Below are 24,255 nucleotides of genomic sequence, written 5' to 3'. Positions count from 1 at the left end.
ATAATCATGCAAAAATCAATTAATTTCAGTTGATGAAAGTAAAAAATAATGATATCTTTATAAGATGAGAAATCTCAATTTACATTGACTGTTTACACAAAATCACGGTTTGGAGCAATTTTGGGTCTGACATGCACTTTAATGTTGCATAATTTTCGAACTGTATACCCAGGCATCGTAAAATTTGGTCTCAAAAGATGTGCAAGACTTCAAAGTAAAAAGTCAGCAAGCGGCGAAGTCAAAAAATTCTACGCAGTGGGATGGTCACGGAAAATGTCGAGGGGGTGGTTGTGTCATACATTGTATAGAGGTGTTTCTGTGGATTTTTTTAAAGATCACTCGCCCCCCCCAAAAAAAAAAAAAAAAAAACAAGTGGCATTTTATTGGTTGAATATGAAAGCTTGAAGTTTTAAAATACTGTAATCTTTAATGATTTAGCAGAGATATAGGTTAATTATATTTGTTGCAAATTCCAGAACATAAAAACAAGGAAGTGATCCTTTATCCCTGAAATTTTTATCATGGATAACAAATACAACTGTTATGGCAATGATGCCAAAAGCAAGAGAATACAAACACTATTAGAAACTACCGGTACCCTCTACATGTACACAAACAAAGTTTCCTGTCAAATCAAATGAATTTGAGCATTATTTGTTGGAACAATTATATCATGCCAAATAGTGCAACTGAAGTAAGCATTCGGTCACCACAGATTCATATCTGAAGAGCTTCACAAAGGCATTCAACCTTCCTCCATTCTTTGTGTTTTCATGGGTGATTGCTTCTTATGTGGTGTGATATATTGCTTCTTTCATTTTCCATTCAAATCTGTAATCACTATGAAAGAGGTGATTTTAAATATTAATCCATCCATGGGAAAGGGATATTTTTTTATGATAGGTTCACTTCCTGTGCTCTTGTGTCCCTGAATGAAGATTTATGAAGGTGCATGCATATCAGATTTTGGTTATAATCCCATACATGTACATCCAAAATTTGGTTTTCATGTAACACTTTGAATGGTAGGTATATCATTGTCAATAATTAACATACCATGTACATGGAGATATTGGGCCTCATTTCAAATTTGATAAAATGATATGAATTGGAAAGGAGGGGTGTGTCATAGGATTCCAGCCTTGGTAAAATTGGTTTGCATGAGAGCAGAAAAATGGGAAAACATATTGGTGATATTTTGAAAGAAATCAGAAAGTTATGAATGTTTGGAAAATAGGATCACTAAAGGTTGTGGTTTGCAATATGATGAGTTAATTGTGGCAAGTGGTAGAAATTACTTTGTCATGAACTTAATAATTATCAGGACTTTGTGGTTTCAAATCTTTTCCCCTGGGAGAAATAAGTAAAATATAAAAGAGATAGCAAAAACCTGCACTTCCTTTGGAGCGTTCTACTAAAAGCTTCAAGCTTACACTATGACTGATTTTTCTTCTATCACCTTTGCAGGATTGTAACCTCCAATTATCCGATGAAGATGGCCATCGCTGCTACCCTCTCACCGATAAACTTCTATGCTACAATTGCCATGTCGCCAGGATATCCCCTAGCTCTGATCTCAGCTCAGCCGGCCTTGGGTTTTCTGGTTCTGGCCCTCTCTCCGAGGAGGACTCCGCTGCCTACTCCCCCCAGATCTCCCCCAGCACCACTTACCCGGTAGTCAGCCCCCCTACATCACCACCATCGGCCTCGCCTCACCATTTACGGGAAGCTTCATTCTCTGGCAGAGCAACCTACGACCCGTCTGTTAAGTCAGGATCCCTGCCATCCGAACCACCGCAGTATACGCCAGCTCCTTACAGTGGTAGCTCCACCACCGAAGGTCAAGGGTACCGTGCCTCGCCACCACCACCATCAGACCCACCTCCTTACTCCCCTCATGACCCCCTCAAAGCCAGCAACCATCCACCTCGGAAGACAAATACTGGACATTACTCATATGGTAGCAGGCCTGGCCCGCAGGTTAGACGCAACGGTCGTCATGATAGCGGGTCACGTGAGCAAGAGTCTAAAAGTGATAATTCCTTAGGTGGCTACTTGGTGACTGACTTGTAATATTGGATTCTATATTATCATCCTTCACAAGAGTTTGTACAGTATTAAGGCCTTGTTATGCAGAATCTGGTGCTGATAACATTTTGAGAGAGTGATCCTAATTGAACCTGTCCAAAAGATTTGGTCATGACTTAGTGCGTATCTGGGTCGGGAATTCAATCAATACTTAAACCAAATTCTTTGCTATTCAATTGTATTTTTTGTCTTTCCTGCATAGCAGAGCAAGACCATAGGCGCCGCTTTTCTGATGGCGTCAACATTGAAATCTTAACCAAAGGTTAAGTTTTTAAAATGTCATAACTTTGAAAGTATATACATGAAGACCTAGTTCATGAAACTTGGACATAAGGGAAATCAAGTATTACTGAAGATCCTGCCTGAGTTTCAGGTCACCTGACCAAGGTCAAAGGTCATTCTGCGTCAATGAACTAAGGCCATGTTGAGGGAATCAACATCAAAATCTTAACCTATGGTTAAGTTTTTGAAATGTCATCATAACCTACATTACCTACAATTCTTAGGTCACAAGATCAAGGTCAAATGTCATTTAGGGTCAAAGAACGTTGTATTTTATTATCATATGAATGAAGTTTCTGATAAATGATTATTGTATAGTCATTTTAAAAGTCGGCATTGCTGCTGTATTGAATCACGTAATGCAGGCAAGAGTTCCCGAGGCGCTCCACTTATTTAGCTAAATATTTTGCTTATCTAAGTCAGCCGCCTACCTAAAGTCGGGCTTGCATGCAGTTTTCAGTACATACATGTACGTGCATTCAACCATGCTGTGCACATACATTATGCATTATTTGGCTCAGGACGGCACAATGGCCATTAGTATTTTCCTTAAAGATGGCTTGATAAAGTAAAATACTTAGAAGTGATTAGAATACAAGTATAAAGCTTTTTGCTTTAATAGCCACATTAAATACTCAGTAATTTGATTAGACAATCAACACTTTGAATTGCATACCGGCCCTGTAGAGGGAAGGTAAACACTCCCATCTCACGAGAGACTGATCGATGGATACATTGAAACAGTATTACACCATTTCATCAAATCTCTATATATATTCTATGATGACAAGTTAAATATTTGAAATCCTTCCTATGAGGCTGCCTTTTGGAGTTATGCAAGAAACTTGCAATCAATATCAAACTTAAGTAATGCATTTAATTGCAAATTGTAGCAATTACTTGTAATTAGAATTTGCGATTGATTGCAAATATTTTCTAGCAAGACCCAGTATGTGTAGTTGAGTCTAACATTCTTGAAATTGTAGTAAGGTTTAAAAAGCTATTGAACAAATCTTGGCTTGTATTTTCAAAACTGTTTGCTGCATTTGGTGGTCTTTAAATTTTACCACCCTGCACAAAATCCAAGTCACCAGACAATGTTCTCTGTATTAATCAAAATTAGACATAAGGGCTAAAAAATAACATTATAAGATTACAGAAATTAGTTTATCTGTATTGAGGAGTAACTCTTTTGCTACCTACTGTCAAAATTAGACTGCTGGAAGCGTTAGCTGAACTTGTATATCACATGCTTGAGTGAAAGCTGTACTTCTAACACAGATTTCTCATTTGTATCTCCCCCTGAAATTATTCTTCAATGGTTATATAAGTGGGATCTTATTCAATTCCAGAACTTGAAAATGTCTCCCAGAGATGATTGCAATGAAAATTTCAGGTCATTTTGTATTTCCAAAAATAAATCTTGCATGGTTATACTGTTTGAAAGTAAGAAAGTAAGACCTTAAAATTTCTATGAAAAATGAAACGGCAGCTACAAGAACCATCCCTGAAAAGAAAATGATAATATTTTTCAATTATTGGCTCAGTTTTTCCCTGTAATATAATGTGAAACTTTCTTATTGCTATTTTAAACTAAAATAAATGATCATTGCAAGTATATTGTAGATGAATAAACTCTGAAAAATCTAAGTGTTTAATAATTATCTTCTGTTTGCTGTAATTGCAGAGATGACTTCATACTAGATCCACATTTGCAGGTTAAATTGTACGATCATGTAATGCACCCTTGAAGTATAAAGAGTGACTGATTTTAATGTCTTCCGAACAAATGTAAAGTATATTCTTGCATATTACAGAAGTAAAAGCTCTAGATTTGTTACTATTAGTACAATATATATGCTATTTATATAGAGAGAATTTAGATATTTAACAAAAGATTATAGATATTTTTAGATTATTGGTCTGAAATTAGATTCTTTGAAATTGATTGTTATGCAAGGGGCTGGTAGAGAGGCAATTGTGAGAATAAATCTTTCATGATTGAAAATATTTGTGAGGTGCCAGAAACTGGCCCTGTATTCTGAATTCTGGTTTAATTTTTTAAATGATGGTCAAAAGTTCTCATTTACTATGGGCAGCCTGTTGTGATGCAAATCTCTATGATCAGATGCTCAATTATCACATTTTGGCTTTCACAGCATCGCAAATTGCCTTGAAATGAAAAATATGATTCTTTTCATCACCATGTAAATGTAAGAAAGATCACTTTTAAATACACGCAGCATTGCAGTGTAAACAAATTTTGACACTTTCATCTTCGCTTCATTTTAGCTGAGACTTAGACCATGGTTAACTAGTTAAACCTAAGTTCAGAATACAGGCCATTATGTAAAAATCTACTCGAGTGTGTCAATCTGTCTTCCATTCTGTCATATTTGTTCATTGTAATTGATTGATAAATCTGGCATCTACATGTACATTCATTAGTATAATTCTTGAGGGGGGGGGGGGAAAAGAGCCATCATGATTTTTAAAAAGACAGAACTAACATGTTTCCTAAAAGTATTATTTGATAAATTTTTCTATTTGTATTTTGTAGTGTTTTTATTCTCTTCTGTTTATTTCTCTTATTTTTATATGAAGTGTTTTATTTATTTCTTTAAAGTGTTGAAATCAATCAATTTTTTTCCCTGCAATGGAGGCCCAATGCCCCCCCCCCCCGTATGTAAGTTGACGCTATGCATGGCTCATATAGCTATATAAGGTAGCATTAGCGACATTTGAATCACAAATTTTTTTTTAATCAATAATAATTGACATATTGGTGGACTAACATGCCTAAGTTTCTTCTAGATGGTCTTGAATGTTTGAATCTATATCATATCTTAATAAGATGCAAGGACATCTTATCGAGTGCCAAGATGGTATTTCATGAGGCTGTGTGTAATAATACAACTTTACGCTCAACTAGTGACCCTTTCTTGTATGCTAAATCATCCAATCTTTGTACTTTCAACTTCTCATTAATAAGCGTCATAATGTAAAATTCAGAATTTCTCAAAATATGATAATAGGAAGTGCTCTTCCATTATATAAAACCAACCATTTCGGGACCTAATTTAGCATAAGAAAGGGTCACCATTGATTTTTAAGTCTTTTGTTATTAGTTGTGCGTAACCTATGAAACAGTCTTAGGTAAATGATTTCTCAAATTGTGAAAGTTGCATGAATTCATTTAGCCCTTATTCAATTGTTCATTAGAACAAAAGTAAAAGTGATGTCTTATTGTAGGCATTTTTTTCCTCAGGCATGCTCCTCTTAGCATTCTAATTGATGGTCACAGAAATCATGGACCTATATAGGTCCATGAAGAAATATACATTTGTGTATTCTTGAAAGTAAGAGAGTTTGATCATCTGTGCACCGAATGACCTCTCTTTTTTTCATCTTTTTTGCTTGCTTTATTTCATGAATACAATAATCATTGTACCTGTACCAACTCCAATATCTCTTTGTACATCATACAAGTTATTTTGTGTATATGCTTTGTATTGCCAAATAAGCTTCAGTATTTTATGTAGCGTTGATTCTTGTCATGTATTCTACACATATACTGTATATAGACATATACATGTACATGTAGTTCTATGTCTATGTATTCACTACTACTCATGACTGCTTCTATACTCATTTACATTTTATATGTACATTCTAAAGTGACATTTTATACTACTTTTACCCCTTTTATTTATTTCATTTTACATCAGTTTTTTTCAGCTAAGGTTTTTTCTTGTATCGTAGTATTCAGGTTTTTTTAAAGTGGAGTTTTAATGCTTATTTGCAAGTGGCATTTCATATAGATTTTAAGTTTCAAAATCAGTTTCAGTCTTGCAAATCATTACATGTTTGCAATGGGTTTATATCTGCATCTTCATATAGGGAATTTATTTCAATTTTTAATTCAATTTCAATTTTGTATTGATGCTCGGTTTGGGGCGTGCACATCCTTAACAGTGGCCAGATGCGTGGATCGCTCTGGTCTTATAAACCACAGCTTTTTGATATGTCATCTGACAGCTACGGGCTGGTGATCGTTACAATGAGAGAAATGTAAGAAATAAAAATCCTCTTTTGGGAATCAAACATTTTTTTTTTACTTCAAAGAATTGTTGAAAAAGGTTGGCATCTCTGATAAACAGTAACACATGTTTCAATGTCAACTGTTATCTTTAACATATTAATGGCAAGTAATCTTAGTGCAGAAAAACTTGTGAAATGGTTTATTAAGAATGGCAGTTATTGTACCAATGATCCCTATTCCAACATCACTCTCAAATTCAACTAAAATGGGTAAATTTTATACAATGTGTGTGTATGAGTTGATTTGCAAAAAGCTCTGTTTATAGTTTTGTATTCATTATAAATGCATTTATATGTTTACTTACCTGCCTTTTGAGATCTTTATGTGAGATTTAACGCTGTTTTTAATTCTGCTAGATCATGCTTTGTACAGTTAATTCTGGTTTGGTGAGTTTGTCACTAAGCTGTGGATAAAACAGTGAAATTGGTTCACATTATTTATGGCGTATGGATATCAAAATGGAACTATTTGATTGATACACCAAAAATTCTTACATTGAGACCTTGAAACATAATGCTCCCCCTTTTTGTATTAATTTGTGTCACATGATATTTTGTATTCTTTTACCATATTTCTTTAAAATTATGATTATATAGTTAGTGATTTTAATAGAATATTTAATGTACATCCTAAGGATATTAAGATGAAAAAATTTGACTATTTAAGTGTCCAATCGGCTTATTGGTATAAATCAGATATGTCTATTTTAAATAAAAAGACTAAAATTATGGAATTTTTTATCTATCTAAATGGCTTGTTGTGATGTTCAAAGCCTACAAGAGGTGATTTTCATGCCATTTACATGTACACTTTCTTACTTGTAGCTCTGAATAAACCATTTATAGACCTTGTGCATTGATGTCATGGCGTCGCCATCTTGGAGGCTGAAGCCATAGCCTTGTATGTTTGGTGATCTGCAGCTGGGGCTGACAATGCTTACGCGTATTATCCTCTGGTAAATAGGGCACTATGACATGATATCATATACATTAGGTCTATTGTCAAGAGCCTACTCAGGTTTATCATGTAATTTAATACTCATTTGCCTTAAACTATATATCTTCAAGGGAGTGTGCCTGACACAAGATCAAAAATGGATTTAGCCAAAATTACAAACCAATTATACAAAGTTTAAGATTATTAGCTCTTTGGTAACTGTAACCATGGTAACAGATTCTGCTCATGCCAATCCAGTAAGCATGCTGTCTTGTCGGCAGGCTAAAGAATTTCCCACCTCTTGTACAAATGATTTTTTTTTTAATAGAAATTGAGTACAGTAGTAATTTTTTTTTTATTGTGTAATAGAGATTTTTAATTGGTATTGACAAAAATTAATACTTACGTTATATAAGGTCAGTGGTGATTATCATGCAAACAGTTCTCCAAACTCTGCCTCAATTTTTTTAGCCATCAATTATTCACTATTGTTAATGGCAAGTTTGAAGTTGCAGTATGTCTAGAAAGCATGTTTATGAAAAAATATGAATTGTATTTTTGTGTAAACATTTACAAGCGTTTTGTGTATATAAGATATTGAACAAACAATGTAGAATTAAAAGTAGTTTTCTCTTTTAAATCTGTTTTGTATTCAGGATGAAGCATAATAATGTAAATAAGTTTTAGATGAAGAAGTACTGACTTTGACATGTACTGGTATTGCTACCCTTTTGTATTATGAATAAAAAATACCCTGGACGTAACAAAAAATAATTTTGTAGATGTCTTTTATGCAGGGATAGTGTTTTTTTCTCTCTCTCTCTGTCTTTTATCTAATGTTCCTTTCTTACTACAGGGCCAAACACAGAGCCGATCATGAGTTACACAAGGCCTTAATATGCATAATTGGTGAACCTTCATCATCAGAATCCTCGGTTATTTCATTCCCTCCATCTACAGCTGGAAATCTAATCATTATATATTAGAAATTCCCTCTTTTAACAATCAAAGTCTTGAAGCAGGAAAAACTCAGGAATCTTATACACTGTAAAAAAGCTGTGTATAATTTTAGGCATGCTGTTTAGGCTGTCACTCTAAAAACTTATTTTTAATTTTCAACAAATTGCTTAAATTGTTATACCAGCTGTTCAAAAGTTTTAACAGTAGTTGTTAAAATGATAATATTGAATAACATGCTAACAATTTTTCAGAGCGTTTTTACAGCGTATTTAGCAGAAGAAAAGGTCACCAGTCGTTCGTAACTTTGTACTAACTTTTGATCAGCTTCATGAAATGCATGTACCACCCAGAATACCTCCTATAAACCAAGGGCCCGTTACACAATACATAGCTGCTGATTTACAATTTATTTGAATAATTGGTTTGTCATTATTGTCAAGGTAATACTCGTAAATCATTTAAAAACTAGGACAGGCTTGGTCATTGTGCCCGGTCATTGTGACGACATGTGTTGTGTTGAGTCTGATAATTATCTTGGGTGGTATTCTGATAATTATATATAAACGACCTTTGTAAATCATCTAATTTGTTAACCTTTTATCAATTTGCTGATGACACAAGTATTTGTTATTCTTCTAAAGATTTAAATAATACCATCCACATCCTGAACAATGAACTCCAAAATGTTTCCGACTGGTTAAAAGCAAATAAGTTGTCCCTGAATATCAATAAAACTAGATGCGTCTATTTTCAAAAAAAATAAATCTTTAACACGAACCCATACTGACAAATCTGATAATTATAATCCTATTGACAACGCTCATATTCATATTTATATCGACAATAAACGTATTGAATTAAGTAATTCCATTAACTTTTTAGGTGTCACATTGGATTATCTTTTGAGTTTTAAGTACCATATGATAATTGTATTACATAAGATAAGTAGGAATACTGGTTTAATTTACAAACTTAAGCATAGTTTGCTTCATAAAAATCTGATAACTATACCATTCCATAATTTTCCCTTATTTAAAATATTGCAATATTGTCTGGGCTACCAATGTAACCTCATATGAATTGGACTCATTATTCAAAATTCAAAAGAAATGTTAAAGAATAATTACCAATTCCCATTACTTAGCACCATCCGCACCTTTATTTAAGAAACTGTCCTTACTTAATATATATATGATATTAATAAGCAAGAACTCGCAATATTTATGTATAAGTACAAGAAGAGGTTGTTACCCACTCCTTTTTCAGATCTTTTTCAATACAATAATCAAGTTCATAATCATAATACCCGTTCTTCCAATAAATTTCATTTATGGTCTATCAAGTCTAGTCATGAAGCTAAATCATTGAGTTATTTAGGTCCCAAACAATGGAATGAGATTCCCCAAACAATAACTAATTCACAATTTATATCTTCCTTTAGAAAACAGTACAAAAATTTTCTAGTAAATGATTATTAATTTTCACAGTTGATATCAATGCATTACTTGTACCGTATCTACCCCCCCCCCCTTCAATTCGTGTCTTTTTGTATTCTAAGTGTTTTTCTCCTTTTTCCTATTATATTTACTATAATGTTATGATATTTTTTTTTAAATAAAACATTGTTGTGTTTTTACTATGTTTTGGCGATCCAGCCTTACAGGTTTCTTATAACCTTCATGGAAAGTCACGCAATTTATTTTATTATCTAATCACATTATTTGATGTTTCTTTGTATTTTTATCCTATTTGCGAAATAAAGATTGAATTGAATTGAATTGAATTAAATTGAGTTGAATTGATAATTGAACCAAGGTTAAACCCTAGTTTAAACTAGATTTGCAATGTTTGACTTTATTATATTTCTTCCATATTGGTGGCAAAGATATTATATCAATTAATTCATTAAAATTCATAATATGTTTGTTTTTTCTTTTTCTTCCTATTTCACGACTATATATCTACAACTTTTTTCAGCAGGATAATATAATTTCAATCGGTTGATGAGTTGACAACCGACACTAAAACCATGAAATGTGTGGTCCAGGTTAAACTAAACCATGACTATCAGAATATCACCCATTGTCTCCAAAATGACCCATTTAGGTAATAATACAAATATGTTGGTAGATCAGTCTTTTGATGGTGTAATCTTGTGGGATAAAAAAACATCCGGCCATGGACCTATTTTTATTTTTAAAAATTTTGCTCTGAACTTTTTTTCTTCAGTTGATCACGAGTAACATTCAGAAAGACCCATTAATGACTCTGCCAGTCAGAGATGAATCAGCGCCCTCTGTATTTCAAAAGCTTAAAAGCTTGAATTCGGATATGATACAGAATTTTGCATTGATTCAAGCTAGGAATAACCTTCCAATATTGTGGTATTTCGACATCCCATTTTTTTTTTTTTCATTTTTAACGCGGATTTTATTTCCTGCTTTTATTTTTGGAAAAAAAAATCTACCATGTTGGCCATAGTGACTAGCAAGTAGATTGACGATGAATAGGCCTACTTGGTATAGTGAGGTCGCGAGGTTTGTACTCAAATCACCCCGGGGGGGGGGGGGCAGGTGTACACATGCGTGACCCCCCCCCCCCCCAAAAAAAAAAAAAAAAAAAAAAAAAAAAAAAACGCGTTTAAACGGGTGGGTTTCTTTCAATTTTGGACGCGGGCCGTGCGTGCACTCGTTAAGGGTATCAAAACCACAGATTTTCAAAAAAGGGTGGTTTTGAAAGACTGGTCAATGGTCGATCAATCGCGGGGTCAAACGTACTTAGGGTATGTTTTTTCCCCCAAAGCTTTCTTTTTTTAAAGACTAGCCAAACACGTTTAGGGTATGTTTTCCCCCAAGCCTTTTCCCCGGGGTAATATTCTGGCGACAACTTGTTAAGGGGCCAAAATGTGTAAATAAAGCCCGTGAAAAAACAGTGTTTATGGGGTTATTTTGCACACAGAGAAAAACTCGTTTAGGGGGTGTTTGGAAATAATTTGGTCATGCATGTGTACGATACATTTCACTGCCCCCCAGGCAAATTACCGACTATGTAATGCCAGGAATATTGTTTAAAAAAAATAATTTACCTTGATCGATTACGGTTATTGCCTTATTGCCTTATTGTAAATTGAGTTATCAAGGGGCCCGGGAAACCTACATGCAAATCTTTGCACTTTGAAAGGTTTCAAATCTGTTTACAACCATTTCTTACTTATCTCTAACCAAAGTAGCCTTATTGGTTCGAATGGAATGCAGGTAGGAGTTTATATGGGTTCAATATAAAAGCAGGCCTTTTATATACCCCTGAACCAACCCTTTTATGACGCGACTTCGCCATTCTGGATCTAGCACATACCCTTTTTATCTAGAAGTTTACTATGTCACAGTGGCATTGGCCAAGAACAGATCATAATATGGTATTACATGTGGTTGCAAGGTTATATTCGTGCATCCGGTAAACAGAGCTCTTATGTCCACAGTTTCCATGAGATATTATTGATAAATGATTATTTTGATTGGTGTGCATTTAATGCGGAAATAGAGACCATTCTATGACAATCTACCGTTTTAGCGTGCAAACGACTCAAAAGGGTGAGGCTCTTCGCTGCTCGATACTTCGTCTTTTGGATTTAATTGCAGTAACTGGATTTGGTAAGTCAATACTTGCTAATATTTTTATGTTTTTGATATCATTAGCAATGACAAATCGTGTCCGAGTTAATACTGCGCCTTTTTTGTGATTATTCAGATGTAGATGTGATGCTCAAAGATTCTCGAAAATCGGCAAGAGTGCTTTGTCGAGAAATATAAGTGATTTTGCATCACCACGGCTTTATATATATTTTTAAGAGTATTAACGGATCCCAGTGTGAAGAAGTATAGGGGCTATTTCACTTTCTTGCATATGAAAGTTTCTTTAAATGATAAATCCACCCCAACAAACAGTATATATGAATAAAAAGAAAAAACACCAACAAGTCTAGCACTGAAAATTTCATCAAAATCGGATGTAAAATAAGAAAGGTATATATGACATCTTAAAGTTTCGCTTAATTTCACAAAACAGTTATTATGCACATCCTGGTCCGTATGCAAATGAGGAGACTGATGACGTCATCCACTCACTATTTCTTTTGTATTCTTTTTATTATGAAATATTCAAATTTATTCCTCATTTTCAAGTGAAACGATTAATTCTTCACTGAACATGAGGAATTAGCATTGTTTAATACTATGTGGTTCAGTCAAGCTAAGCTTATTGTCTAATCTGTAAAGAAAATTAAATATTGTATAATTCAACCAATCTTAAACAAAAGCAATGGTGAGTGAAGAAAATCATCGACGGTCTCATTTGCATGTCCCTGAGTTGTGTATATTACTGTTTTGTGAAAAATAAGCGAAACTTTAAAATATCATAACTTTCTTATTTTACATCCATTTTGATGAAATTTTCCGCGTTATGCTGGTTATACTTTTCTCTATTTATGCAAATCATCATTTTTCTGGGGTGGACTTGACTTTTAAGTTAAAGAAGGACCAATTGCATTTGGTCCTCTCCTAAGGACCTCGTGGCGATATTATCCAAGGGACCTGCGCATTCCGAGAAAAATCTATCGCAGTTCAAACGAATTCATTTACTGGGATAGACATCAAGTGGCTAGCCCTTCAATACTCATTATACATGTTCTATATCGTCTGTGTCATTTGAACTTTCTTTGATAAGACAAGTTTATATCATAATCTCGACAACGGAAATAAAGAGACGTGTTGCCATCATAACACGCGATAATGATTGTTAAAACCATGGACCTACACAACAAACGGACAACCATTGAAATGAGATTAAGACATGGAAGAGGTGAACTGAAGATAATTATACATGATATAGGGCTGAAGGAGCGGCATTCGCTTCTAGGTAAGGTCCTAAAAATGGTAGTAAAATGGTGCCAAACAAACTTGAAATTTCATTGTTTCAAGGAAGATTTTTGTTAATTAGCATTAATAGGCAGACCTCTGTCTTCTTTTATAACCCCCCATCATGACCGTTGCTAATGACTATTTTGTCCCTCAGTATACACTGATAAACATGGTAAATATATATAGGATAATTTGGACTGTTTGTTGTTGATCCGCTGCAGAGGTCACGTTTGATACCCCTGTTTAGTCGACAGTTTTCATCTCCACAAGTACTTTAGAATTCAATTGAAAAATCGAAGTCATCTTTAGATCGCCTCCCCCTATCAACATATAGCCTCGCTCTGCCCCTGTTATTAAGGATTATATTTTCATCAATCATGACAATGTTATGGTTTACAAAGTGAGGCCTGTATAACAACAAGGAAATGCATGTATACTTCATGTCAGATTAAACAAGTTCTGACGAACATTATCTGATTCAGTATGGATATACATTACATGTAATGTGTCATGTAGTTAAAAATTGTCATTGGCTGATATGCTTATAACAATCATGGACTAATATCGATCCGTAAGAAGTTTATTCATCACAATATATTCCAAAATTGTACTCGCCCAACCCTTCCGCTACTTCTTTAACTGATACCACCTTTAGGTCTACTTAACTGCTTAATAATGATTAATTAAATAAATGGAGAGAATCTATTACTCATTCCCAAGAAGAATGTACCCAACGTAATTAACAGGGTTATGGTTATGTTGCTTGAATTCTTATGAACTCACCCTTTACATGGCGTATTTTATTTGAAGGTCTTCCTAGAACTTTGTTATTGTTGGGTCGCATATGTAATATTTTTTGGCTTCCGTGTCTATATTGTGTACTTTATATTGAATGATGGGTGACAGAAATAACAGAACGCGGTGAATGACTATATGTAACCGACTTAGAAATAGACCATACATAAAGAATAACACTGGATGCTGACAGACCTTCCGACTGGTTTATGGCCCATTTGCAATATGTACCTTGCACATTAATTTATGATTGTATATGAGTGTATTTGATACAGCTCTATGTTAACTTGAATTGAAGTAAACTTATTCATAAAGCGACTAATGGAGTCACAACGATCGTAATCAGGGAATTTTCACTCCGCGTCGCACGACGGATTCAAGAACACAGTAAATCTATTGAAAAATCCCACCAAATCACAATGAACAGCTGAGAGGCCTTTGTCGAAAACTGGTGAAACGGACATGCAGTTTTGTCTTGAGTTTCGGAGCTGACGAAAAATTGTCCAGTGTCGTAAATCAAAGCGGTATTTTGATTCAACTTGCAATTTTCGACGAAGACTTCTTGGTTGTCCGTTGTCATGAATGGCATTTGACAATACATTTTCTATGTTCTTGAATCTGTCGTGCGTCGTGGAGTGAAGACTCCCTTTGAAATGCATATGCCTAAAATGAAAGTGCACTGTATTGTGTACTGCGGTTAAAGGGCGTTGCACTGTGTAATATCTTAATAGAAGTAAACTTTTGACTTTCTTATCAGCCTATCGCGTCCGGTCGGGCAATCGCGTAACCTGACCATTCGAGAAAAGGGTCCCCTAAATTCCCGAAACATCGGGTCAAGTTTACCCGAACCTTTGTAGACATATATTTTCACAAAACATCGGGTAAAATGCACCTGACCTTTCGGGAAATATGGTCCGGGTAAAGTGGACCCGACGTTTCCGCATGCTAGGGGCCCTTTCTCTCAAATGGTCGGGTTACGCGATTGCCCAACCAGACAAGCCTTATATAAAGCAAGCGTAAACTGTAGAAAGCGATTAGAGCAAACACACGGGAGATGAACGTCTGTTTCACACGTTTTGAAGGATTTTTTGTTATTTCTCTTCATGACCAATGCCACTACAAACTAAAAACGAGATGCATTATTAAAAATGTTAAAAAGTATATACATATATATATAATATGCAAAAGAAATGAGAGCTATAAGAAATAATATGAAATCCAAAGACATGAACGTTAATTGTATATCAATCTCAATTATCATTAATAATCATGATATTGCAGGAACCTAAAGCCAGGATTACAGGTAAAAGGCATAAAGAAGAAGAGAAGTTCATTAGATTTCAAGTAAAGATCAGATAATGCAGAATGAAGGGAAAGGAAGATGTAGAAGAAGACAGAACTAAAATGAATAAGAAGAACAGGAAAAATAAGGAGAAGAAGAAGAAGAAGAAGAAGAAGAAGGAGAAGGAGCAAAGGAAGAAGAAAAAGAGGAGGAGGAGAAGAAGAAGAAGTTATAAAGAAAGAAAGAAAGAAAGAAAAAGAACGAAAGAAAGAAAGAAAGAAAGAAAGAAGAAAGAAAGAAAGAAAGAAAGAAAGAAAGAAAGAAAGAAAGAAAGAAAGAAAGAAAGAAAGAAAGAAAGAAAGAAAGAAAGAAAGAAAGAAAGAAAGAAAGAAAGAAAGAAAGAAAGAAAGAAAGAAAGAAAGAAAGAAGAAATCACAGCAATAAAATTAGAGAGGTAAGAAAAGAGGTATAGGAGGACAAGCCAGTACATGATATGCGATGGGTCTAATATTCTAAAACTGCTTTTCTTTCAAGATATTTCTTGTTTGTATGTTTGGAAGATGGGGGGTGGCTTTTACTTGCCATATAGTCCTGATGTCGATCGAGAGATCCAATCGAACGATGTCATCTTGAGGAGAAATTGCGGAAGTCCAGGCCCATGTTGATATTTCCATATATGGGCGTATGATATCCGGGTGGAGGAAACGCTGGTCATGCAGGAAAAAAATGTTTCATAATTCTGATATAAAATCAGCAATATCTTATATTATATTGTCTGTTGTCATTTCTATCGCTTATAATGAAAAGGCAGTAGGCTAATGTCCATGTATCAGAGAGTGAAATATGTAGTGGAATCGATTGAAGAATGAAAGAGGTCGATTTACTATTTTTGTTATGGGTAAATGCATGCATCTTATATTTTACTCTATACTTTCAACTCGTTGAGAAAGAAAACCCGGTACAGATTTGACTTTATTCAACGGGTTACAGTGTATATTCATTATGCCAGTTGACCTAGACCTTATACACACAGTATTTTCAAAGATTGGTTCCTGGTTGATGAAGCCAATCATTAATAACGAAACTTGGCACAAATTCAAACAATTTCAATTTATTGTCAGTAAGTGATAAGCGAAAGCGAAACTGACATTGGTTCGTCGTGCAGGCCGGAGTGATCATTATGGTGGTAGGCCTATTGAATCTTACTTCACGCGTGCCTATTGTAGATACATGATAATTATGAATTAATAATAATCCGCTAATCCGACGTGTCTAAGCGCTTTACAGATATATTATTACACCGGTCATCGGATTCAACCAGTCATTCCCGCACACAATGTGTGCACATCCTCCACTCCCTGGGGGAGTATTCCAGTCAGTCGCCTGTGAGGCGCACACATGTACTGGACAAGCTACAATGACTTTCACATCCTACCGGGTACCCATTTAGCACCTGGGTCGAGAGTGGCAAAGTGTGGATTAACGCCTTGCCAAAGGACGCCAGACCGCGGTGGGATTCGAACACACGACCCTCTGTTTACAAAGCGAGAGTCAGAACCACTACACCACGGCTCCTCCATTAATGAACCATGGTCAATGACCATTAATTCTTTTGAAATTTGCAATAATTGATGATAGGCCTTCTAATAACCTTGATGAGACGCACTTACAAACAAAAGGAGAAAAGGTAAGCAGCACCAAGGATGGCACCACTGCTGGGGGGAGCAACACGACATAATAATGGTGACGTCATTTTTCTCCATAACTACATGGGTATTAGTCATGTTAGGGTTACATGAAACCATGACCCTGGGAACTGAAGCACCCCAACATTTTAGCTGGGGTGCTGCTTGTATTTGGCAGCATCCACTGGAAATCTGGTAGGTATGCTAAAAAGCAGAAATTTAAATGATCACATTTTTTGCTCCCTTTTATTATTGCTTCAAACGTCATGTTGTGAGACTCATTGTGCCACTGGTCCTGGCATCATAAGCGTGATACTAAGTGTATAGTGGTCTAAGGCGCATGTCTGGAGACCTGAGGATCGGAGGTTCGATTCCCGACACGACACTTATGCCCTTGAGCAAGGCATTTTATCCTCATTGCTGTTTTATCGTACATGAAATAAATGAAAAATGCTATATGCATTATGAATACCAATGTGTGGACTTTTATTTTAAAATAAATCGATAATGTTAATTCCAACAATTACATACCCTAGGTCGGTTTGGAGTAATTTTTTGTTGTTGGTGTGACCGACTGTTCTCACACAGCATAACAGCAGTGTCGTTTCACTCTTTTTTGAAGAAGCGTTATTCTTCGATTTATCGAGTAAAACCATCCAACACTACATTTAAAAAAAATACATGAATATAAACTTGTTTCACTAATAAATATGATCTATAGGTCTACACATTAGAGTCATGGATGCATATAGTAGGTCTAAATCAGAGTTTTAAGGCGATTGGTCTGCGACCCGATTTCAGAATAAAATGTAGTCGACTTTGATGCTATATTGAGACTTGGAATATCTTACTGTGTAATGTTCTAAATCATCGTACAAATACCTATGTTCAAATCTTCGACTATGCTATCATCCTTCTTAGAATAAAAGCGAATTTAATATCTAGTCGTTATGACGTCATAGCAGTCGTACGATTGGCTACGATTTGAAACTAATTTGGCCTTTACTCCAAAATAAAGGCTTGCTATCTTTCAAAATGATTATATTAGTTATTCTTTAAATTAATCTTAACCTCAAATAAAATTATATATGTTTCATTCACATTTTCAGAAAATGAGCAAAATGCGATTTGTTCCAAAATCGGATCGCAAACAGTCGTAAGGTGTGCGGTAGCCTTTAAACATATTGCATGATATTACTCATACAGTACAGATTGAATAACAATCATTATAGAACCTGAAAATATGTTAACATCAAATCGGAGAAAAGAATAAAAAAGAGAAATTAGCAAGAAAACAAATAACTTCACGATATCAACTTTACGATAATACAGTAAAACGTTACTAATATCGGTTGTTACACAAGTTTCCTAATATCCAATTTTATGAAAAGAAATCCCTGCATGAACTACATGTACTTTGATGTGTCATTTGTTATGTATCAGAATGTCGCCCCCTTTGCGTTTTACTGGTAAGTCGTCCCCGTGAACTTGTCGACACACACGCACACTCTAACCATCACGCACACAAAAAACGCACGCCCGAATTAACTCTACGAATCATCGAGGGGTAATATTATTTTTTTTTAGTGTTGCTATAAATAGACATGCATTATCATTATTATAGTTTTATGATTCGTATCCTTAAATGTTTTCTGTAATGGGGGTAGGATATATTTTTTTCATTGCCCCCCCCCCCCCCCATTGTATAGTGTTCAGGTGAAGTCCTGCCTAAAATTCTTATCAGTGCATTAGAAAGCTAATAATATCATTTATAAGTGAACTACATTATGCCTGATGACCACGAATGTCAAATTATTTTGTTATGTGAGTGAGACCCATTTATGCCAAGCGAATGTGAGATATGTCTTTTATTTAACCCATAATAGACACAGTAAACAGTTGGTATCTAATATTTCATCAGTGGTCAAGATGTTTTAAAGTATGTCAGGTATATACGGTCCGGAGGATAGTGCCCTTTTAGAACATTTGCCTGAGAAAAAGACTATCACGCATGCGTCTCTGGTCGGGTTGGCCCATTTGCATAAGATTATCTCGCATGGAAGAGAAATTGGAGGGAATGATATGAAACGCACCGTAATGAGATTCTTTACCGCTGAGTGAGCAGAGGAGTGCAGTGGGGAAGGTGCGGTGAAGAAGCGAAAGCAATCGAAATCGAGCTAGCCGTGAGAAACAGTGCAGTGTCGTGTACAAGAGTCTAGGAGATTCTCGCAGGTTCACGATCAGACTATTTATCGCGGTCTGGCAACCTCTTCTGGGTAGCGTTGTTCAGTAGTTCATGGCCATCTTCAAAAGCTGTGGATAGAGGGAATAAAGGTACTCGATAGCTCATCTGCTACCCAGTGGACGGTGAATTATAAACAGCGACTACCATGAAGAATAAATATTCTCATTGATGCGGATGTTGTTGTTTTCGGGAGAAATTTATATATTCTGCATCTATATGGAACAAAGTTATGCGTAGGTGATGATGCCTAAATTGCCGTCTACAGGACTGCCCTTGAGTTTAGCACTATAACATCCATTTCCTTTCGGAATGAAATGGCGTAAGACAAAGATGTTTTCTTATGGTATCGTGGAATGTCTTTGAAGCAGGTTAGACTTGCGTTACATTATATTGAAAGCAAATATGCATTATTTCGGTCTGACATTCGTTCATCTTTGACCATTGCAATACTTCAGGGGCAGAGTTACGAGAAATCTCTAGGCTGGGCGAAGCGTCGCGTGTATGACCGTTGTCCGTAGCCAGCTTAGCGACCTCGGTGTATGGGAGTGCCACGCACAGCTTTCTCGCTTTGATTATTTTATTTTCTTCCAGTCGCACCTGCACAAACCACCAGTTAGAGTCGATTCGGAGCATGCTTACCGTCTACGTATCAGTGGACCCTGTTTGGAATGTATGGATGTACGTGGAGAGGGAGTAAGAGACCCCCATCTGGATAGCTTTAATACTAGGAGTTCTACATCTTATGAAGACAACAGTGAGAGACCGCTCTCACCAGCAACGTACCATGCACTGGTGAAAGGCGATTGTCCCAATACGGCATCCAGGCGCTACGTATAGCCGCCATTGTTGTAGGGAATCGTGTGTCAGTGGCCACCGTACTACTACGGCAGATGTAATTGCGAGAGTGTGTGTGTGCATCACGAGGGTAGCCAGTACACATTTCGAACACGGTACACCCCCTACGAGTCGAGTGTGTGCAGGGACTTGCATATAACGCACGCATCCTCTACATACACAAACGTCATACAAACTCGGCACGCCCGAATGCGAAAAAAAAAGAAGGGGGAAAAGCAAGGACCCTCATTTCAGTGCATTAACAATAACATACATTTTCCGAGGATTATTTTTCTCTTTTTTTTTGTTCTTTTATACAATTTCTTCATGATTAGGAGAATCTGTTGATTTTTTGAAGCCGTGTTTGGGTTTGTTGGAGACACGGTAAGACGGGAAGGAGGGGAGAAGAAGATGGGGTGTGCCATGAGTTCAGAAGAGAGATCGGCTCAGGAAAGGAGTAAACAGATTGACAAAAATTTGAAGGAAGATGGACTCCAAGCTGCCAGGGATGTCAAGCTTCTTTTATTAGGTAAGACCAAGATTTATCACATGTTTCTTCATCTACCAAATCATATGATGTAAGATAAAACACCAAAACAAAAAACAAACGCCAAACATCCAGAATAGCAGTGACCCCTTTTAATGATGCCACCAATTGCTCCATTTCATACACAAAATCGATAGTGTGTGCATAGAGCAATGGAATCATTAGGCACACCAAACCCCAAAGTTTTATGAGTAGCTGATCATAAAATTTTGTTTTAATTAACCGTGATTGATGTAAATCTTATTATCTCTTTATCTCCCAAATTAAAGTTATCACAAATACATTGGCTACTAATGGAAAAGAACACGTGACCCTTTCGTGTTTACATTTGCATGAATATGCCTACATTTATGTCTCTGTGTATATGAACATGCCAAAATGGAAAACAATATGTACACTCTTAGTATTGACCATATAGTGAATGACCATATATTAATCATTGCAGGGGTTACCATATAGCATGATCGCATTATCATGATTATGTAAAATGCAGGCAAACAATTGTTGGGTCTATTTTAAAGCTGTTTTCTTTTGTCACGCCACATGCTGAAAATAATAAGTTAGTGATTTACCACAGTAAGGCATGTGATTTTCGTCTTACCACAGTGTGTTCCACACTGAAATATTATATTCTGTATGTTTTAAGTTATTGTCTACAGTAAGTGAGTGTTTTCCACATCCGCCCACAGTAAATACCACACATTCAAATTTAACACACACATACACCCTCACACACACACACACACACACACACACACATATATATATATATATATATATATATATTTATATATATTAAATGTTTGTCATGATGGTTAAGTTTATTTCAGTCATAACATGAAACAGATAAGGTATTCATAATTCATCCATCCCTTTGTAACAGATGTAATGATTTCCGATTCCACCGATTGTTCACACTGTAATTGTCTCTAACTATAGTAACTTTTGGGATGAAATTTATGAGTTGCATATCAATGACACCCTGTCCCCCATCAATGTGTCATTTGATATTTCATGGTGTTAAATCCATGTATATTGATGTTACAAGATACACAGTTTAGCCGTCCATAACACATTACTACTTACCACACTGGTAAAACGAGTGTGAGCGCACACGGATTTAGAAGAGTTCGGTCAGGGGATTAATATTGTTTGGAAAGTTTTCATTTACACCTGTAACTGAGTCAGTTAGTTTACCATTTTGAAATATGCAAAATTTACAGTGATGTTAAAAAGATTTAAATTAAAGTTATTGAAAGACTTGTTTTGAACCGTAGCTGTACTGTTTGTTTTTATCATGTTTTTTTTTAAATAAGGCGATAGTGTAACATAGTGTGTGCAAATTAATATACCATGAAGGCATACACTCTTAAAATAGTTGGGGAAAAATTTCAAACTTTTAACCAACCCCGGGCAACATACTGTTCGCACAACTATTGGTAAAAATCTGCCCAAATTGGGTAATAAAAACTAACAATTGGTTATTTGCTCAATTGGATAATAGTTGCCCAGAATTATATATATATTGTTTTATCAATGTATGTTGCCCAACATCTTAAGTGCGTATAACAAAGCTTGAAGCAAAATAACCACCATGATAACCCGTTTTATTACAAGAGAAACATGGGATCACATATACTATTTACACACTGACGTATAGAGCAATCACATGTCATCAAAAGCATAACATTGCGTTGTTGTCTCCTATGTATACTATTTGAAGGGATCTCTTGTTGAAAGACTATAGTGAAACATTACTTGCGAGTTTTCAAGGTCTTTATAATTATGTTCTCTATAAATAATATTATAGCAAAATTATAAGTCTTGTGTAAGCCGTTGCACTTTATATGATTCAGATGTCATAACGTTTTACATATTACAAAAGCCCAAAACAGCAATGATTAGATAAATTGTGCCGGCCGATATATTTTGTGTATAGTCCTAATATGAAATATCTTGCATGTGCATTACTTGTTGCTCGAAATCATTTTCATTTTATCATAATTATGGCTCACAGCAAAACCAATTTCACATCAGTAATTTCCTTGATGATATCACATTCTTACCACTAATTCTAAGATCACGAAGATCAATATCTCCAAATTACATTGAGACAGTTCCTTCGATATCCTTGCCCCATAACCTTATCTTGTGTTGTAAACACACAGTCGTCATTAGGACGGAATTCACGGAAATCCCACATCTTACGTAAATCTATTTTTATAGCACAGTGCAATTTTTTGTTTTGTAATAATATTCATTAATCATTCAGTTCAACATCAAAGTGATGGTACATTGCAAAATTTTACAATATCAATATTAACAAAACACTGTTCACAAAAGACAAATGGTTATCCATTATACAAATAATCGTACAAAATTTCATAATTAATGCAGTCGAATTCAAACATTGTACTGTAAGCTTCTTTTTTTTTAGCTTTCAACATATCCGCAGTTTTAATTACGTTCACATGTATTGGTTTATTACATTATATGATGAGAAGTTTATTTAATAGTATTATGCAAACGTGTAAGCCTGTAACAATGTCAATGCTCTGGTCCTGGATATAGCGTAATGTGAATAAAACTTTAACACTATCTTCATACTTAGTTTTTGGCCACAACCTTTTCTTTCAACAATGGCACAACATTTTACATTTGCACCCTCTCACAGACAACAGAACGTAGACCTATGTTAATATATTTGTTTCACTAAAGTGAATATATGGTATGGACATTAATTATCTGGTTTATTGTGAAAGCTGCTAATAGTTAAATATTGACATGATAATTTTGTATACAAGTCATAATACTCCACACGGTAAAATGATTAACGGATATTGAAATATCTTGAAATGTTGGACTTGCAGAGGACACGAACGAACAAAGCGAGGGATCAATCAAATTCAAATTGTTTTCCCTGAAGACCTCAGCTCCCCCGTTTTGAATGAAACATTTTTATATCTTCGGCAGCACATAATTTCAAATAAACCATGCTCTTATTAAAAAAAAAATCATTCGGCTGTATGTATCAATTCATATCCACATGATCAACTGTATCTCGACAGTGCTTTATATATAGCGAGCTCCATGAAGCCAGCAAGTGAATTATAACTGAAACAATTAACTATCCACTCACCGTAAAGCAGGCTGGTAGTGTTCGGTATATATACAGTAGTGTGTGCCCCGTGTTTTTCTCTAAATGGCTTCATTATTCAATTACCCCCGTGAAGAGAAAACTTACGACAAGCCTTCAACCTATTCTCTCCCTAATGAACACGGCGTGTACACAATTAATAACCCCTGGGAATTTCTCATCAAACGAATATAGCTTTTTATTTTTGGATATCACATAAATTTAAAAGACTAAGTGTTGTGCACGCACGTGTGCGTGTGTGTGTGTGTGGGAGACGGGTGGTTCCACAATGGGACTATATACTTAATCAGTGTACATTATTTTGTTGTAATATTTGAGTGAATTCGGTGTCAAAGTGTATGTTGCTCATCGACTAATGCTCACCAAAATTAACGTCGAATGAATCATTCGCGAAAATCATACTCCGATGCCAATCTATAATTCACT

The 24,255-nt window shown here is 35.4% G+C and overlaps 2 protein-coding genes across 3 annotated transcripts in view; both read left to right on the top strand.

The window, feature by feature from the left end:
* The window catches only part of LOC129253900 (Wilms tumor protein 1-interacting protein homolog), a 30,060-nt gene extending 21,879 nt beyond the window's left edge, over window positions 1-8,181 (top strand). Inside the window, exon 8 of the mRNA XM_054892334.2 lies at window positions 1,468-8,181. Coding sequence (XP_054748309.2) covers window positions 1,468-2,073 — 606 coding nt within the window. The 3' untranslated portion in view covers window positions 2,074-8,181. The remainder of the gene's footprint in view (window positions 1-1,467) is intronic.
* A 3,521-nt stretch (window positions 8,182-11,702) lies between these two features.
* Window positions 11,703-24,255, top strand: part of LOC129276942 (guanine nucleotide-binding protein G(o) subunit alpha-like) — a 54,973-nt gene continuing 42,420 nt past the window's right edge. Inside the window, exons 1-2 of one of the 2 annotated variants that reach the window (XM_064095260.1) lie at window positions 11,703-12,018; window positions 20,461-20,654. In XM_064095260.1, the coding sequence (XP_063951330.1) occupies window positions 20,537-20,654 (118 nt within the window). In that variant the 5' untranslated portion in view covers window positions 11,703-12,018; window positions 20,461-20,536. Of the gene's footprint in view, window positions 12,019-19,151; window positions 20,655-24,255 lie in introns of those variants that run through there. The other variant, XM_064095261.1, reaches the window with a different exon arrangement.

The sequence above is a fragment of the Lytechinus pictus genome, chromosome 2 (genome assembly GCF_037042905.1).
Source record: "Lytechinus pictus isolate F3 Inbred chromosome 2, Lp3.0, whole genome shotgun sequence".
Lineage (NCBI taxonomy): Eukaryota > Metazoa > Echinodermata > Echinoidea > Temnopleuroida > Toxopneustidae > Lytechinus > Lytechinus pictus.
The sequence above is the reverse complement of the archived record's forward strand: the minus strand, read 5'-3'. Positions and strand labels throughout refer to the sequence as shown.